This window comes from Protopterus annectens, chromosome 3.part1 (genome assembly GCF_019279795.1).
Source record: "Protopterus annectens isolate FY-2018-M chromosome 3.part1, PAN1.0, whole genome shotgun sequence".
NCBI lineage: Eukaryota > Metazoa > Chordata > Ceratodontiformes > Protopteridae > Protopterus > Protopterus annectens.
The window spans coordinates 137,956,477-137,976,671 of NC_056732.1; the positions used below are offsets into that span (position 1 = coordinate 137,956,477).

Sequence of the window (20,195 nt, forward strand, 5' to 3'; positions counted from 1 at the left end):
GTACAACCCTTTTTGTAGCCCTGTTTCCCTTCTCTAGTTAATTTTTATCTTTGGGCCTACGGGCTTTACCTTAGTTTTCCCCACCCCTTATAGTGTCTGTGTGTGTGTGGGTTTTAGTCAGTTCCCTTAACTTTCCTAATTTTAAGTTGAGTGTGTGTGTGGACTGACTGTGTTTACTGTGGATAGGACTATGTCCAAAGACACTAAGGCCTCGGGATTCAAGAAGTGTGACTCGTGCTGTCAGAAAATGTCTCTGACAGGCGGTCACACTTCTTGTGTCTATTGCTTGGGGCCTTTACACCTGCAGGACTCTTGTTCAGTCTGTCACGGGTTTAGTTCAAGAGTCCTGCAGGAGAGGCGTAATAAGCTCATCCTAAGGGGCTTGTTAAAGCCTGATGACTCCCCGTCCAAGTCTGGCTCGGGGAAGTCTTCAAAAACCGCCAAACCCTCTGCTCCAGCTTCTGAGTCGAGGGCTGGCATTATAGAGATGGCTCCGACATCGGTTCCATCCGGATCCGAGGTGGGTAAACTGGTATCCGCTCCGAAACCAGCATCTGAGCCGACCCCAGCGTGCAAGCGCTCTAGATCCCCCTCGATAGACTCCGTCCGATCGGCTCAGAGATCCCCTCTCCTATCGGAGTGGAGTCATAGGACTCACTCATCTAGGTCATCCAGGCTCTCCGATCACGACATCGAGAGGGTGGTCAGTAGGCTCATAAAATCTCAGGCACTAGCCCAAATGCTCCAGAGCCCATCTCACCAGACTGTGGCTCCTTCGGTACCGCCATAGATTCCTCCTCCGACTCACCTCTCGAGTTCGGAGCCGGAGTTTGTCGGAACCGTAACCTTACCCACGTTGGAGCCGATATTCCCACCTTCGGCTCCGGTGTCGTTGGCTCCGACCTCTTCATTGCTTCTGTCCGTGGAGAGGTCCGGGCGCCGGGACTTCATTGTCGGCTTCGAGGGGGCGAGGGGCATCGGACCCTTGTCCGACCCCGCTCTCCCTCTCGGAGCTTCGGCTCCGGTTAGTTCGGCCCCGACATCATTCTCGGAGCCTTCTCTGTCAGTACCGGGGGCGGTTCCGGTCTCTTCGGAGCCGGGACTAACTTTGGTATCTGATAGGGGAGCCTTCGAGGTGATGAGCGTGCTGGACCCAGTGTCCACTCCAAGGTTAAGTTCTGCAGCTCCTCCCTCTACAGTGCCTGTTACGGTCTCTGGCATCTGACAGCAGAGATCCGAAGCGTAGGGTACCCACCTTGGGTGTCTCCTCCTCTTCCGAGGGCTCCCCTCAAGTTTCAGGGGAACCCCCTAGGAAAAGAAAGTGCAAGAGGAAGCACATAGACTCCCCCGAGTCTGTCACGTCAGACACCGACTTGGATGAGTCAGAGGGTTCCCCCAGATCCCCCTCTGAGGATGTCTCTTTCTCAGACATCCTAGAGATCCTAAAACAGAGGGGAAATTGGTCCACTCTCAAACCTTCCAAGGATGAGTCTGTTTACCTTGACGCTTTTGGATCTCGCCCTTCCACCTCCTGGGTGTCTCCCCCTTTCGACCCACTAATGGAGGTAGTGGCTAGAAAGGCGTGGGCAGCTCCTGACTCAATGGAACCTACCCCTAGGAGGCCTTCTAAATTTATTTCTGCACCAGAGGACAAGTCCTTTCTCACCAAAGGTGTTTCAGTTGATGCTATGTGGTAGCAGCAGCCACTAAGAAGGAATTGGCTGATCCTTCTGTACCTGTTCATCCTCCTAACAGAGTCCAGGACCATGGACAGGTACAGCAAGCGGACATTTGCTTCAGCGACCTTTACTATGCGATCGCTGAACTATTTGTCATTTCACCCGTCTTCAGAGAGACCTGCTCAAAGAGCTGGGTGAAACGGTACAGGATCCTCCTTCTGCTGCGGGGTTTAAGGACAAAATAAACTCCCAGATGACCACCCTGAACTCCATTAACTCCTCCATGCGGCTTATCTCTTACGCAGCCGATGGAGCGAGTAGGGCCGCTGGCACAGGTGTTGCATTGAGACGTCACGCTTGGATGCGACTCTGTAACTTTGCCGATCCCTTCAAGGTGTCCTTCACCAACACCCCCTTTGATGGTTCAGAATTGTTTGGACCTCAGGTGAAGAATACCCTCACCAGATGCGAGCAAGATGGTAAGACTCTCTCTGCCGTGGGAGTCCATTTTTCCACACCTTCTAGACCTTATCCTAAGGGACAGAGAGGTGGAAAGATGTGGTTCCGCAAACCACAGGGAGTCGCGCCTGCTGGACGTGGTGAATTTCCCCCTAGAGGCAGAGGGGGGAATAATAACAGACGCCGCCCTAGGGGCAGAGGGGGTCCACAGAACCAGGGTTTCAGGGAATCTTTCCCTGACCAGCCCTTTCAGCATCCCTGAGAAGCTGCCCGACTGTCCGCCTTCGGAGGCAGTCGGGGGAAGATTATCTCTGTACCCAGAAGCCTGGCAATCCCTCTCCCAAGACACATGGGTACAGAAGATCGTATCCGAGGGTTACAAAATTCCCTTCACTTCCCCACCGGTACAACCGCCAAGACCCCTACCAGACGTACCACCCGCACAAAGGGGTCAGGCTCAGCTAGAAATAAAAAAGCTGTTAGAGTCATCCAGGCAGTCCCAGCAGATCAGCTAGGATCCGGAATCTACTCCAGATTCGTTTTGGTACCAAAAAAGACTGGAGACCCATTTTGGACCTCAGCAGATTGAACAACTCTGTACAAAAGACAAAATTTCGGATGGTAACACTGCAGTCCATTCTACCCTTTTTGGGCAGAGACAACTGGATGTGCTCCTTAGACCTCCAGGATGCGTACTATCATATAAAGATACACAGGCACTCCAGGAGGTTTCTCCGCTTCCGGCTGGGAGCCAGTCATCATCAATTCAGAACCCTGCCCTTTGGTCTCACCACAGCCCCCCGGGTGTTCACCAAATGCTTGGCAGTGGTCATGGCTCACCTGAGACGAAAAGGATTCCAGGTGTTTCCATATCTAGGCGACTGGCTCATTTCCGCTACCACCAAGCAGCATCTTATAATGGCCAGGGATTGCACTATTCAACTTTGCAACAGTCTAGGTATTTCTATAAATTTTGCAAAGTCCTCCTTGTCGCCTTGTCAATGTATAAACTTTATAGGCGCCGTATTAAACACCACAGAAATGTCTGCAACATTACCACCTCAGAGAGTGTCAGACATAAGGCGGAATGTTCAGTCCCTGTTTCAGCCCAACAGAGTTCAAGTCAAGCTAGTATTGAAAGCGTTAGGCCTCATGGCAGCGGCGATTCTTCTACTCCCATTAGCCCGCTTCCACATGAGGCTCCTTCAGTGGATGCCGTTTTCTCAGTGGTCCTTTCAACAGCTACCAATGACTCACAATATTTTGATAACCCCTTCTTGCAAGAATCATCTCTCCTGGTGGATGGTTTCCCCTCAGCTTTTTCAGGGCAGACCCTTTGTTCTCCCTCCCCCCCAGTTGCCACGGTGACAATGGATGCCTCCCTGATCGGGTGGGGGGGGGGGCATTATCAGGGCAGGATGGTCCAGGGCACATGGCAACAATCACAATGCCACCTGCACATAAACGTCCTGGAGATGAGGGCGGTGCTTTTGACGTTGCAAGCCCTTCAGAGCTCTCTTCCCACAGGGACTATAGCAATTCAAACGGACAATATGTCTGTAGTGTGGTACATAAACAAGCAGGGTGGAACAAAGTCCTACCCCCTATGTCGAGAAGCACTCAGACTTTGGCAATGGGCGATTTCCTCTCAACGGTTTCTGATAGCAACGCACATCCCCGGGAAGTCCAACGTCATAGCGGACAGATTGAGCAGAACTATCCTCATGCCTCACAAGTGGTCTCTAAATCAAGCGGTAGCAGACAGAATATTTCAGAAGTGGGACCAGCCTTGCTGCGATCTTTTCGCAACTCCTCAAAACAGCAAGTGCCTTGACTTCTTCACACTCTTTCCTCTACCAGGCCATCCCCCCAGAGACACTCTTGTTCACGTTTGGCCCCGGGGTCTTCTATATGCCTTTCCTCCCTTGCCATTGATCCCGCAATTAATTCAGAAAGCAACCGCATTGAGATCCAAAATGATCCTCATTGCCCCGTTTTGGCCTCGACAAGTATGGTTTCCATTTCTGCACAGTTACCTACTGGAACAGCTTTGGCATCTGGAACCCCTTCCGGATCTGTTGACCCATCTCACGGGCAAGCTGAATCAGTCTCTTCATTCCCTCAACCTCGCAGCTTGGTTGCTCCACTTCCAGCCTTAGCCAGGCTTCCCCTTATTTCTCCTCCTGTTCGTGATATTCTAGCTTCCCATAAGTCCAATACTAGGAAGACGTATGCGAGTAAATGGAAGCGTTTTTCGCATTGGGCACAAACTAAGTCCCTAGATCCTTTTCATGCACCCATTCATAAGGTTCTAGATTTTCTGGCGGAGCTTTTTCATTCAGGGTCATCGTCGGCCACTATCAGGGTACAATTAGCGGCCATTGCTAATTTTCATGTTGGGCTCTCAGAAGCAAATATGTCCCACAAACTTTGTAAAGCCTTCAAGGGCATCTTTTTGCTTAGACCTCCAGTTAAAGATCCACCTCCACAATGGGATTTGAATTTAGTTCTAACCTCATTGATTCTGCCTCCCTTTGAACCTGCAGCTTCTTGCTCCCTCAAGCTTCTTTCTTGGAAAACTCTGTTTTTAGTAGCCATAACATCTGCCAGAAGGGTATCGGAACTTCAAGCTTTGTCGGTCCGTCCCCTTTATTTCGTCTTTCACAAAGACAGGGTAACTCTCAGAACAAACCCTTCCTTCCTACCGAAAGTGTCCTCGGAAACAAATCTAAACCACTCCATTGACTTGCCTGTCTTCTTCCCAGACTATGCTAACAGGGCTGAACAGAAATTACATTCATTAGATGTTCATCGCCAATTACGGTATTATCTAGACAGGACAAAACAACTCAGTCAGAACAGCTCTTTCTCTCTTATGCTGTAGGAAAGAAAGGGCTTCCTGTATCGAAGGTTACTCTTTCCAGATGGTTGACATCTATTATTACCTTTGTCTATGAGTTGAGACACAGGCAACTTCCGTCTAGGCCTAAGGCTCATTCAACCACAGCATTTCAAGCAAGGTTACCACTAGATGCCATATGTGCAGCAGCGACATGGGCTTCCAAACATACCTTTATTGCCCATTACAAACTTGATATAGCCTCCAGAAATAGAGCTGACTTTGGTTCCACCGTACTCAGGAGTCTGTTCCATTGAGCCACCCAGGACTAAGATGCTTGGGACGCTGTCCCATCCAGCAAGAATGAAGGCGAGAATGACAACTTAACATTAAGAAGTTATGTTCTTACCATAACGTTCCATGTTAGTTGTCTTCTTCTCGCCTTCTTTCTTGTCCCTCCCTCCTGCCCCCTAGCCTGGATAGACTTCAGGTCTCTGAGTCCTTCCATTTCTGGAGATATAACATGTTACGGTTTCCCAGTATCCTTAATGTTACTAGCAGGGAGCCCGTGCTTGCAAATGAGGATTATGATATTATGATATTATAGTTATACTATGTCTTGGCTTCCAAACGAGATCTGGGGAGTTAGCGCATGGTATTGTGGGTTATAGGGCTGCCTCGAGCTGGTAAAAATAGCTCTCGAGCTATAGTATAGGCCGAGTCGGAGCCGAGGATCGGCTCCGAACCCATCCAGCAAGAAAGAAGGCGAGAAGAAGACAACTAACATGGAAAGTTATGGTAAGAACATAACTTCTTATTCTCTATTACCTATTAGCTGTGTTGTTTGATTTACATCTTGTGCATCTGCATTTCTGAATGTATGAATTCTATTCTTGTATTTTACTTTAACGTAATGTAACCTTCATTGTATTTGTATTGCTTACGGAGCTTTTCTCCCCGGGCCTCCACTGAAAATGGGAACTTTTAGGCCCAGTGGACTTCCCCGGTAATCAAACTGAAAATAAAATAATAAAAAAAATTATATATATATTAATTTTTTTTTTTTTTTTTGCTCCCCATTTGGGTGGCACCTGACATCTGGGGCAAGAAAAATGTAATTACGTCGGCTGCATGTTTTTATACCCCTGACAACCTGACGTCATGGAAGAAGGGACAGCAACCGAAGCAGGGCCCAAGACTTTGTTATTCAGGCTGACTGAGGGCAACCTGCCAGCAGATTACCCAAATGTAAAGACTGCAACAGTGAATACACTCAAACATCTACATTTATGGCAAGTGTACACAACTGTACTATTTTCATGCAGCATACTGAGGAGATTCATAAAGGTTACCACAAAGTATATTCTACTGGTACACGTAGTGTAATCTTTGAATAGAAAGAAAAAATTTGGGGATGTTCTTGAATACAGGTTGTGTACACTTAGTCTAGGTATTGAATCTGGCTGAATGTCTTTAGTAGTATATTGTCAAACTTAGTTTCTTTCTGCTCCCACTCTTGAATTAGCTGGATCATTTTTGTCATCTTTGAGAATAAAATCAAACTCAAATAGTCTAATCTGTGGAAACTGTAAATACAGTAAACTTCAGATTTCCTAAACACATACTGGTAAGACAGAAATTGGCATGTAAGCTCAACAAAGAAACCTTTGGTAAAATCACAATTAATGAGATGTGGCACAGGAATGTAAGGTACTAACCTCTCAAATTAGCATAGTCAGAAAATCAGGTATAGATTCACAAGCTGTTTGTCTTCCAGGTCTTAACTATAAATTCAGTCTGAGCATCAAGGTTGAAAGCAGCAGTAATGTGTTCTTTAACTGCATCAAAAAATTGTGAACTTAATGTTACTAAACACTGAGGTATTCATTGTGTTTCACTGTTAAAAGTAATTGCACATTGGATTGCCTCCCTTGGAAGACCTTGGCCATTCTGAATACGGGAGGATTTCCCCTCCTCTCCCTTCGATCCAGTGGATGCCTTCTTCTCTGACTTTGACATCAGTGGATAAGGGTCGTCAGTCAGCACCATTTCCTATGTTTTCTTGTCAGAGTCCAGTGTATCGGTGGGTCCAAGGCTAAAGATTGAGCATCTAAAACTAAATAGCATGTTAGGGAACTTCCTCTTCATTATGGTTTTATTTCATTTCTATATGATGTTTAAAACTAATGTTTGTGTACAGTGTGGAATACAAATCCCTCCCCAGGACTTCCACTTTTTACTTGTTCTGCCTGGATTCTGAGCATGACGTGTCCAGCTGTCCCTAGTGCACACACTTTAATTCTAGAACCATGAAGCATAGAGAAAAGCTCTGTCCTTTTAAACCCAGGAGGTAGACAAGCTTGCTCCAGCTTTTTCTGTCTGAGCCACCTGCCGCCTCCAACCAGGTCTCTGCACAGGACTTTATGGACTTTATAAAGTCTGAGCAGTCAGTCCCCACACACACACACACACACACACACACACACACACACACACACAAGGAACTTGTGGCAGGAACTCCCCATGAGCAAAGGGGGACATTCCCCACTCCCCAAGGGAAACTGAAATTCCTCAGAGTGAGAACAAGAAGCGGACTGGTTTATGTAGACCACCCTCTCTCTCAGACTTACCAAGACTGACTCTGTGGACTCCTCATCCTCCACCTTATCCCCTGAGGATTTGTCCCTTTAGAGCCACCATTCATAGAATGAAGGAAGCATTCAGCATGGAGTCTAGGGAATTTTCTAAGGCACTAGTTCATTAAAGATAGCTTTTGAACCTGTTTGCCCCTAGACCTCTGGTGATTCCTCCAGTCCATGTAGTCTTGGATGATGTGTTTTCAGATACATCACTGTCCCCAGGCTCCCTCCCTGCTCGCCAAGGAAGCTTCTCTAGAATGCTGGAAACATACAAGCAGCTTTCTTTTAAAAAAAAAAATGTGGATCAGTCGGTGGTGTCTCTGAAATCCTCAGAAAGCTGGTGGGCAAGCAGCCAGGAATCCCTTGCTAAATGACAGAGCAAGACTGATTGACCAGTTTAGCAAGCAAACTTGTACTTCAGCCAGACTGGTTAAGGGAGCTCTGAATGCTCAAAAACCCGAGTCAGTACAGGAGCTGATCAACACCAGGGCAGAGGGGGATACAGGATAAGAGCCTCTGGAAAGAGATCAGGAGTTCTGCATTGTTGCATGTGTACATGCCTAGCTGAGGACTCTGCCTTTCTCAGACCAAGTCAAAAAAGGAACTCGTACCCTTCTCCTACTCAGTGGCAAACTGAGATGGATACCCCCTCTCTGTTTAGAAAGAAGGCTTCCCTCCATTCGGTGGGAAGAAAAATAACCCAAAACAAATAGGTTATCCGAATTGTAAAGAAAGCTAGTTCCTCCATTTTGGGAGTATCCCACCTTTTCCAGGCACCCCACCAACCCCTCCAAACCAAAGAAAATTAATTCCACCTCTTATTCAGGACCTATTGCTTCAAGAATTCACAGGGTGTGCCCAAAGGAGAGGAAGGCAAAGATTCAACTCCTGCCACCTCTTGGCCCCCAGAAAGGATGGCAATTGAAGACCCATCTTGGATCTTTCAGATTAAACAAATTTTTAGTCATTCCAAAATTCAAAGTGCTGATTCTGCAATGGTTACTGCCTCTTATTTTCCCTTGAGTATTGATGGTGACTCTGGACTTGATCACCTGTCTTCATGTTCTTGTCCTACAGGAACACAGGATATTCTTTATTTTCCAGGCAGGGGAGATTACACACTCAAATTTGTGCTTTATTTGAATTATCTACTGTACCCAGAGTGTTTGCCAGATGTTTGGCACTGTTTATTGCTCATTGCAAGATGACACGAGTACTTACTTAGGCAACTGTCTGATTTGGGCCCCAACTCAAAGCTCCTGATAGCCATGCAGATCGCCATGATGGATTCCTTTCAGAAGAGAGAGCTAACCATCAATGTCCAGAAGTGTCAGCTTTCCTGAAGTGCCAAGGGTACCCTTCTGGGACATTCATAGACTCTGTTAAACAGAACATGCATTCTTACAAGAGGACAAAATCTCCTTTTTTCACATTACCTCAGGGACCTCTACAGTAAACAAACCATTACTGCAAGAGAATTCCTGAGACTCCTAGTTTATACGGCTTCATGTGGTAACATAGCAATGATGTGGCATATCAGTATATTTGGAGACTCCCTTATATTTGCTATGTAGACTGACTATGATGAATTTAGGAATTCATATCCCAAGTAACTTTTAAAGCTCTGGGCATATAACATATTTAGCTCACCAATTCCCTAAACAGGGAAGCCTGCATTATGTGAATGGAAGCTGGACTGGAGAGGCTTTCCAGACATTAAAAAAGGGGGACCGTTCAAAGCAAGGCCGTTTTGCATCCCAGGTGAATCACCAAATACATGCTCTGTTTCAGGACAGCACTATACAAAATCCCAAGTTGTAAATGTATTCAGTGTGGTTAACCAGAGAGACTTCTGTGCTGCCTTCTTGTTTCCCCTCATTTCATAGGTGCTGCTATAAAAGGTGAATAAACAGAACTCATACTAAAGGCTCCAGCCAGATTCCTTGCATATTTTTTGAGTCAGAAGTCCAAATGCTAGGAAATCATTTAGCCAAATGAACTGCAGTGTCACGGTGAGTAGTCCTGCACTGTCATTCCACAGATCATGAAACATTTCACAAAAATTTTTAAATGGGACCTGTGTTCCTCTTTTGTAAAGGTGCAGATGTCCTTCAAGGATGCATCTGCAGTCCTTACAAATGGGTTGTCCTGTCGTCAGGCAGCCCTTCGGTCGGCCGGATTCCAAAGTCTGGGTCTGGCCTCGGCTGGTGTCGCACTTCACCCAACGTCATAGCTGCAGTTCTTCAGGTATAAAGGCATCAGCCGACGCCATTTTCCTCAGTCTTTCTTGCCACGTGGCGCCCGAAGCAGAAGCTGTTCGCAAGTGCCGGTCGGTCAGATCCAGAGATTACTACTACCGAATACTACTTCGAAGACTTCTAAAAAGCTAAGTACCCCGTTGGGGACTCTTTCTTGCCTCAGCCGATGTCAGAAAAAGTGAATAACTGTTTAACTTGTGGGAAACAAATACCTCATAAAGATTTCCACTCTTACTGCTTACCTTGTTTAGGCCCAGACCACGACGTAGCAGCTTGTTTAGCCTGTGCTTCTTTCAACCGACGGACGCTTAGACGCCGGTCGGAGTTTGCTGAACAGTTTTTCGGCTCAGATTTTGCGTACATAATGCCGTCGGATCCTCCGACTTCACAAGTTAAGAAACGCAAAGAAAAGGACCGACACTCGCGGTCCGCGGTTTCGGCTGAAACCACGGTTAAGCAAACCGCGAGTGTCTCGGTTTCGGCCGAAACCGAGCAAACGGTTCTATCTTCAGCCGAATCCATGACTACTACCGAGGCCCCTTCTAACCTGGTTGAATCGGCCTCTGAAATTCAACCTGCTACTGTGGTTTCACAAGAATTATCGGACACCATCCCTTTGGATGTTTCAACCCCTGCACGTGGTGCTGCTAGGCCGCCTGCAGCCATGTCCATAAAGGCCTTTGCCAGGGCTAAAGCAGCCAAAACTTCTAAGCCTGGGCCTGCTAAGCCTGGGCCTGTTAAGCCCCCCTCTCACAGGCCCAGTTCCAGTTCCCAAATGCTCACTCTGGCAGAGGATCTCATCTCTTTAATAAGGGGATCCCAATCTCACCCAGACAGGGCCTCTCAACCTCCTCCAGAAAAGAGACCTAGAGCAGAGCCCCCTGAGCCAGTGTCCTCAGATGATTCTTCTGATGATACAGACAATACAGACCATCCAGAGGCTCCTTTTTCTACTTATGAAGACTCCGATGCTGAGGAATCGATTCCTTCTACCTCTCCACCAGAGGAATTTTCCTTTGGGGAAACCTTACATGCCATGAGAGAGCAATTCCAATGGCAGGGACAAGATTTCTCAGATTCAAGGAAAAGGCTTAGGACCTTTTGCATTTACCACAACATAGGCCTTTAGCTATACCTCCAGTTCTTCCTGTTGTAGATGATGCATTTAATGATGCTTGCACTGCTCCTGATACTTTACCTCCAGCCCCTGCTAAGCCCGATAGGTTCTACAGGGTCCCGGACACACATCACCATTTATACAAGGCTCCTTTGCAGATCCGAGACTATCTCCCAGGGGCCTAAGGCAGTAGCTTCGACCTCAGTTAAAACCCTCTCCCTTCTGAAAGGGAATCCAGGTCCTTAGAGAGATGGGGTAAAAAAGTATACACCTCTGCTACTCTCTCAGCTAGGGCATTGAACTGTCAGTTTCATATGATCCAATACCAGGAGTTTATGCTTGATCAGTTAACTAAGAAACTGTCCTCTGATGATTCTTTAGATAAGAAATATGTTCTAGAAATGGTGCATAACATTCAGCAGGTTAGTAACCATTCTTTAAAATGTGGCTATGATGCACTGGAGGCTTCCTTTAGATCAGCCATGACTGGCACAGTTATAAGAAGGCATGCATGGTTGAAAGAACAGGTCTTGCTGGATCATGTTAAAGCAAAACTATTAGATGCTCCTATGGATAAGGTCAGTTTATTTGGTTCTCCTGCTCAACAGGTACTGAAGAAAATGGAAGAGAAGGCAAAATCTGTACAAACAGTGAAATATTTCTTACAGGTTCAGCCTCCAAGGTTTAGCAGGAACTGGCCTTCCAAAAATTGGTCCTTTCCAGACTCCTCTAAAACTCAGAGAGGCAGGAATAGGCGTTCAAGAGGCAGAAATCAATCCAGAGGAGGTGCCTACAGGGGACGCCAGTGGCAAGGTAACAACCAGCGAGGCACAGACACAACTACTACCACTGCAACAGGACAATCACAGTGACTTGGCTCTGGCACCGCCTACCAGGGAACAAATAGCAGCACCCTTAGGCAGAAAGTTAGCCTTATTTTCAAAAAACTGGCACTACATCACAACAGACAAGTGGATTTTGCAAACTATAGACCAAGGCTACAGGTTTCATTTCCATACTTTACCAGGAAAAAGAGGAATGCCAAACCTACCACCAAATCAAAAAGACAGAAGCTCTAAAACAAATAGCTCAATTAGCAAAGATGAGAGCTGTGGAAAGGGTACCATCTATGGAACAAGGAAAGGGATTTTACTCCAGACTATTCCTGGTACCAAGAAAAGAGAAAAATTGGAGGCCTATTCTCGACCTGTCCGCTTTAAACACATTCATCATTGTTCCAAAATTCAAAATGCTGACCCTACAGCAACTTCTTCCCATGCTGGGCAAGGAGTATTGGCTGGTGACTCTAGATCTCAAGGAGGCATACCTGCACGTCCCCATACTACCAAATTGCAGAAGATACCTCCGATTTCTTGCAGGGATCAGAGCATTATCAATTCTCAGCATTGCCCTTTGGCTTATCTACTGCGCCCAGAGTGTTCACGAAATGCCTGGCATCAGTAATCGCTCACTGCAGGCTTCAGGGAATCCAAATATATCCATACCTGGACGACTGCCTGATACAAGCGGACAACAAAAACAAGCTAACAGAAGACTTACAAAGAGTCATTTGCTTACTGCAAGCCCTGGGATATACAGTCAATATAAAAGTCAAGACTGATACCATCCCAAAGAATAACCTTCTTAGGTGCAGAATTGGACACAGTAAAACAGATGGCATTCCTAACTGCAGAAAAACAAGAACAACTTCCTCTCTACTTCTTGGCATTAACAAAGCAGAACAAACTAACAGCAAGGAAAGTACTGCAGGCCTTGGGCTTCATGGCATCCTGCATAATCCTGGTCCCTCATGCCAGACTACATATGAGAAAGCTACAGTGGTACCTGAAGAATTTATGGTCTCAACACAGGCACAGCTTAGAAGTCGAAATACCACTAATCCCATGCCTGAAACAAGAGTTCCTATGGTGGGCTCAGGCATGCCAGTCAAACCCAGGTTTGCCCTTCCACAGCATTCAACCAAGCCAAACCATCACAACGGACGCCTCAGACCTCGGTTGGGGGGCCCACATGCTGGACAAGTGCATATAAGGCTTATGGACTCCAGATCAGCTGCACCTGCACATAAATCAAAGGGAAATGCTGGCAGTAAAACTAGCAATCCAGAATTTCAGACCATTCCTCCAAGAAGGGCAGTTGATAAGGACAGACAACACCACAGTCATGTGGTACATCAACAAACAGGGAGGCACTCATTCATACCCTCTATGCCGGATGGCACTGGACCTATGGAATATGGCTCTGAGCTACAACATTCAGTTACAAGCAATTTTTGTACCGGGAAAAGAAAACATCCTAGCAGACATATTAAGCAGAACTACCTCGGATGCTCACGAATGGATGCTACACCCGGACATCTTCAAGGTCATCACAAAGAAATGGGGACTGCCACAAATAGAACTATTCGCATCCCCACTCAATCACCAGCTCAAGAAATTCTGCACAAGGACGTACCACCCACTTGCTTGGAAGGTGGACTCTCTATCCTTCAGTTGGAAAAGCCTAACAGCATACGCATTCCCACCACTTACTTTGATGCACAAGGTGCTATTGAAAATCAAAGAGGAACGTCCAAGGATCATTCTGATAGCTCCAGACTGGCCAAGACAACATTGGTACCCATTACTGAGGAGCATGTCTCGGGGGAAAATGTGGACACTACCCCTGATTCCTTTGCTGTTAACTCAGAGCGGCTACAACACCCTGCACCCAAACCTGAAAACTCTGCAGCTGACTGCCTGGAACATTACATAACAGCAACTAACCCAGATTTATCCCAAAGGGTTAACAACATTATCCTTGAGGCCCGCAGACCCTCAACAAGAAGGAACTATGCAAGAAAATGGAAAAGGTTTCTCATTTGGAGTACTGAAAGTGGAAAAGATGTGTCAAAGGTAGACATTGCCAACATCCTGGAGTATTTGGCAGAGCTTTTCCATACAGGCCTGTCCTATTCCTCCATCAAGATACATGCATCAGCTATTTCTGCAGAATACAGCTTCGATCCCCCTGTCTTCTCGCATCCTCTACTCAGGCAGTTTCTGAGAGGAATTAAAAATGTAAAACCTCCTAGGAAACCACCATTACCAGCATGGGACTTGAACTTTGTGCTAGAAAAATTGACACTCCCCCCTTTCGAACCAGCAGCAACAGCAGATCTTCAACACCTATCCTGGAAAACTGCTTTTCTGCTGGCAATTACCTCAGCAAGAAGGGTTTCTGAGCTACAGGCTTTAATGGCAGTACAACCCTTCCTAATCTTCCATCAAGATAGTGTCCATGAGAACAAATCCTACATTTATGCCTAAGGTGGTATCCAGAGTGTCTTTAAACCAGGCTATCCACCTACCTACCTTCTTCCCAATCCACAGAACAGGGGGGAAAGACTGCTGCATACTTTGGATGTACATAGACAGTTGCGCTACTACCTGGACAGAACCAAGAGCAATAGAAAAACTGACCAGCTTCTGGTAGCATATGCAACAGGAAGGGAAGGAAAAGCAATTTCAAAACAGACAATCTCCAAGTGGATAGGAAATTGCATTAGATTCTGTTACTCCTACCATGGAAAGCAAACTCCACAGAACATAAGGCCTCATTCTACAAGGGCTACAGCCACTACCACAGCTTTCTTACGAGGAGTGGCTACCAAGGACATTATAGAGGCTGCTACTTGGACCTCCGTGCATACATTTGCCAAGCATTATAACTTACCTTTATACTCTAGATCCCGAGCAGGGTTTGCCACTGCTGTTTTGCAAGGGATCCTAACTACACCATAATTTCTTCTTCCTCCTCCCTAGTTTGGCTATGGTATTCTACCCATTTGTAAGGACTGCAGATGCATCCTTGAAGGACATAGTACAGTTTTGTACCTACCATAAATGTAGATGTCCGAACAGGAATGCATCTGCAGTCAGGATTACCCACCCTCCTTCCCCTCTGTGGTATTCCTAGGGTATTTGCCCATCTAATAGCTAGCTGGGGGGGATCTCTTATGGTGTATTTGTTTGTATATATGTACATACATGCTTATTTTTTGTGTTTGCCTTCTACTATTTGGAAACATTGGCATTTATCCAAAATTTAGCTATCCAAGAGGGCAACTGGCATCTGGGGCAAGAAACACTGAGGAAAATGGCGTCAGCTGATGCATTTATACCCGAAGAACTGCAGCTATGACGTCGGGTGAAGTGCGACACCAGCCGAGGCCAGACCCAGACTTTGGAATCCGGCCGACCGAAGGGCTGCCTGACGACAGGACAACCCATTTGTAAGGACTGCAGATGCATTCCTGTTCGGACATCTACATTTATGGTAGGTACAAAACTGTACTTTTGTCAGCCATTTCTGCCTGTATTCCACTAGATCCATCAGTTCCACCTGCCACATAAGTTATAGTATTTCTAAATGCGATAGTTATCTCAAGTCATCTGGACACCCCATTTCTTCAGCCTGAGGCCTGAACTTTGTCAAGAAGAACTAGATTGTATCCCTTTTGAACTTGCCCCTAAAGCTAAACTGACACTTATTATGGAAGACCATTTTTCTTGTACCTGTTGCATCAGCTTGGAAGATTTGTGCATGCCCTTGCGGCCAAGTCGCTTTTATTGCTTTCCACAAGGACAGAGGGTATCCTTGACAGTGGATCCTTCCTTTATGCATAAGCTGGTCTCTGAACTCTGTGTCTTTCAGCTTTTCCCAGTTAGGGGTCGCCACAGCGGAACTCCGGTCAGCTAATGATTGGTAGTTGATTTTTACGTACCGAGTTACCAGCTCTGACGCACAACCTTCAACGAAGGTACACCTGTTCATGCATGTCTCCACACAGAAGACGCTCTAGCTGAGAATCGAACTGGACAGCGTCTTACTGTGAGGCGACAACGCTACCGCAGCACCACCACCGTGGGTTGTCAATCTAGTGACAAGTGTTTTAACCTAATCTTTGCATACTATGAATTTACACAAGTCGGCTATGGTGTTGTACTAATGGAAACAGACGCAAGATAAGCTGTACGGTTGTTTGTCTGGTCCTGTCTGCCATGAAAATCTTCTGCAAGTTACTGGCCAACTGCCCTCACTTTCTACTGCAGTGGGTGTGACTACATTGATGATGATGATGCAGATCAGAGAGCATTTTGCTATAAAATTCTGCAACAGTAGCAGCTACTATCAGAAAAAAATAATGCCAGAGTCTTTGTGAAGCTGCTGCTCAGATTTCCATTTGCACCTTGTGTACAAGCTGACTCTCCATTCTAAAGGTAGGGCTAGTTGTACCACAACAGTATTGCAAGGAATTCTGTAACTGTCCCCCAGTGACTAAGGTTAGGAACCCACACTGTGCTTGCATATGGTAGTCAGGGAGCAGGATGTTACCCACGCCCACCTCCCCCAGCAAACCTCTGGCTGTGCAGCAGATGTGATCATTTGCTTAGGCATGATTGTCTTGTATTTCAGTGGTAATTTTTTTTCTTCATTTCTTTGTAGTCCCCTTTTTGTCTCTTGTAGTCCCTTGTCAGAAAATGTACTTAACATCAAACAGGGTAGTGGGAGTGGCAGACATCAGCTCACACCTCCTCAGTTATCCATAGGAATCCTTTCGTTGTAATCGCAAGTGTTTTTAAAAAGCTGATTAATATTTAAGACAATAATTTGTATATAGCAAAGCATACCATGTAATATGAGCAGTATTGATAAACTTTTTTTTAAAATGGAAGCTATGGCATTGCTGTGCTGCAGGATGATTTGAAAATGTCCATAGTTGTAGGTAATTGTTAATGCACTTTTTCTGTAAGAGGATAGTTAAATATTTTAGAACTTAGGCATGCTAATTTTTTGTTGGGTAATATGTTTGTATTTGCATGTTGCAGTTGCTTTGTATGCAATCAGTGCTGTGTACTTTGCCGGAGTAATGGTACGTCTCATGCTGACCCTGACTCCAGTTGTCTGCATGCTGTCTGCAATTGCATTTTCCAATGTCTTTGAACACTATCTGGGAGATGACCTGAAGAGAGAAAACCCACCGGTTGAAGATAGCAGTGATGAAGATGATAAAAGGAATCCTGGAAACTTGTATGATAAGGTAAGAAGTTGCATGAATTAAGTGTGAGGCACATTTTGGGGGAGGACAGATTAATATTGTGCAATGTATTCAACTGTGACAAGTCAGCACTCATTTGTCATCTTACACCAACTTGTCATTGATTTCAGACATAGTTCTATATGTATTACATAGCAAAGAACAGAAGTATCTGATCAGGTATGAGACCTTTATCTTATAAGTGGGGATGTTTTAGTAGCTATTAATTTGCCAGAGTTTGGCTGTTGGATGAGGGGAGCTGTTCTGAAACAGATAAGTAAGGAACATTATTTTTCCAGTTTGCAGATCTTCAGGGTCAAGCATATGTTAATGCTGGAGGTGGCAGAACAGTTTGTTATGTTGTCCTATCTCGTCTTCATTCTTGCTGGTTGGGTTTGGAGCCGAACCTCTGCTCCGACACTGATGCATACCAAAGCTCAAGAGCTTCAACTGGTTCGAGGTCACAACCTATCCCATGACGCTTAGCGGTTGTTCCCCTTATCTCGTTTGCCGCTGGAAGTATCAGGATTGTCTTCACTTGCTCAGGCTAGTAATTACATTTATTATACATCTTTTACTATATTTTTTCTCAATATCTTCCTATTAGACTCTGTTTTACCTTCCAAGTCCAAGTAGACTGCTCGTGTGTGTGTTTTATTACTTGGGTGCATCTTCGACTGATGTTCATCGTGCATACAGCTGCAGTAATCACAGATGGGTTCTCTGCCGTCAGGCGGGTCCTCGGTCGGCCGAATTCCAAAGTCTAGGTCCGGCATCGGTTGTTGTCGCTTTCTTTCCTGACGTCAGTGCGACAGGGGTATATAAGACACAGCCGACGCCATTTTCTTCAGTCTTTTTTACCGCGCGGTGCCCGAAGCAGAAGCAGTTCGCAAGTGCCGGTCGGCCAGCTCCTGAAATTACGAAAATTTGGAAACCGAAGTCTTCTTTAAAGCTAAGTACCCCGTTGGGGAAACTTTTCTTGCCTCAGACCGATGTCAGACAAAGTTAACAATTGTATTTCTTGTGGGAAGCAAATACCGCATAAGGATTTCCATTCCCTCTGCATACCTTGTTTAGGCCCAGACCACGACGTTGCGGGCTGTCGCTTTTGTGCTACTTTCAATAAACGCACTATTAAGCGTCGGGCGTTCGCCCAGCACTTTTTTGGTAAAGCTTTTGATTATAAAATGTCGTCGGAGACTCCGACTACCGTTTTGTCCAAAAAAACCAAAGGACAAAGACCAACACGCGAGGTCCGTGGTCTCCACCAACACCACGCCAAAACCGGCTACACGTGGTCCGGTTCTCAGCGAGGCGCCTACGCAGCCCCTGACTACCGACGACACTTCTTTGGCGGTCTCTTCTGTAACCGAGACCGCAGGTGCCTCGGCCCATACCCAGACTACAACCACCGAAGCCACTGTGAGTGTTGAGCCTCCTAATGTGGACAGGTCCACTTCCACCCATGGTGTCTTTAGACCCTCATCTTCCTTTTCTATAAAGGCCTTTACTAAGTCTAAATCAGCCATGCATCCCAGGAGGCCTGTTGCACAGGGCCCATCTCCAGGCCCCATGCCTAAAAAGCAGATGCTAAAAATGGCTGAGGATTTAATTACTCTTATCAGGGGTTCCCGACCCCCTCCAGATAAGAGACCCAGAGTGGAAGAAGATTCTCCCTCTTCTGACCAGGGCTCCATTATTTCAGAACATTCTGATGAAGAGGAACACTCGTACTCCCCTTTTGAAGATTCTGATGCAGAGCAGTCCATTCCTTCTATATCTCCCCCAGAGGATTTTTCTTTTGGGGAAACCTTGCATACCTTGAGGGAACACTTCCATTGGGAAGGCCAAGACTTTTCTGATTCCAAGAAAAGACTTAGGGAATTTCTTTTGCTACCTCAGCACAGACCTCTGGCGATACCTCCTGTCTTGGAAATACTTGATGATGTTTACTCGGAGGCTTGCCTTAATCCGGATTCTCTGCCTCCTGCCCCAGTCAAACCTGATAGGTACTACAGAGTTCCTAACTCTCACCACTTTCTTTACAAAAGCCATAATGCTGACCCTGAAACCATTTCTCAAGGCCCCAAGGGAATGAAGGCCTCTACTGCTAAGAATTCACTACCTTCCGAAAGAGAGTCTAGATCCTTAGAAAGGTGGGGAAAAAAGGTATATACCTCGGCCACCCTAGCCATGAGGACCTTAAATTGTCAGTTCCATATGCTTAAATATCAGCAGTTTCTGTTATCACAATTAAGAAATAAAATGTCACAACCTGAACAACCAGATTTGAAGGAGTTGCAGGATATGATGCATAGTGCAGAACAAGTGGGTAAACACACATTACAATGTGGCTATGATGCCCTAGAGGCCTCAAGTAGAGCTGCTGTTACAGGATCAGTCATTCGTAGACATGCCTGGCTTAGGGAACAAACCTTGCCTGATCATGTTAAAGCTAAACTACTAGATGCTCCTTTACAAAAGGATGTACTATTTGGTACTAATGCTGAGGAGATGCTACGAAAAATGGAAGAAAAAGCTAAATCTATGCAAACTGTCAAAGCTTTTCTACAGGTTCAACCACCACGTTTTAGCAGAAATTGGCCTTCAAAAAACTGGTCCTTTCCAGCCACGGACAAGCCCCAAAGAGGTAGATACAGGCGCACAAGGGGCAGAGGACAATCTCAAGGGTCATATAGAGGCAGACAATGGCAAACTCCAGCACCAAGAGGTGGCAAAGACAGTGCACAACAATACAGGAAACAAACCCAATGACTTCCCCTTTTCATGCCAAGCAAGTCTCAGCTGGCAGCACCCTTGGGAGGAAAGCTGGCATTATTTACAAGAAATTGGCATATTATCACAACAGACAAATGGATCCTGGACATTATAAACAGAGGCTACAGATTTCATTTTCACACTCTTCCAAAAATGAGAGGCATGCCGAACCTGCCACACAATCAAAGGGCAGAGGCTCAAATACAAATTTCAAAGCTCATAGACATGAAAGCTATTCAAGAGGTACCTACTCACGAACAAGGTCAAGGTTTTTATTCCAGACTATTTCTGGTACCAAGGAAAGGAACCGACTGGAGACCCATTTT

The 20,195-nt window shown here is 46.0% G+C and overlaps 1 protein-coding gene across 1 annotated transcript in view; it reads left to right on the top strand.

Moving 5' to 3' along the window:
* Positions 1 to 20,195, top strand: part of STT3B (STT3 oligosaccharyltransferase complex catalytic subunit B) — a gene marked incomplete in the record, with an annotated part of 781,351 nt that overhangs the window by 493,606 nt on the left and 267,550 nt on the right. Inside the window, 1 exon segment of the mRNA XM_044066668.1 lies at positions 16,883 to 17,094. Coding sequence (XP_043922603.1) covers positions 16,883 to 17,094 — 212 coding nt within the window.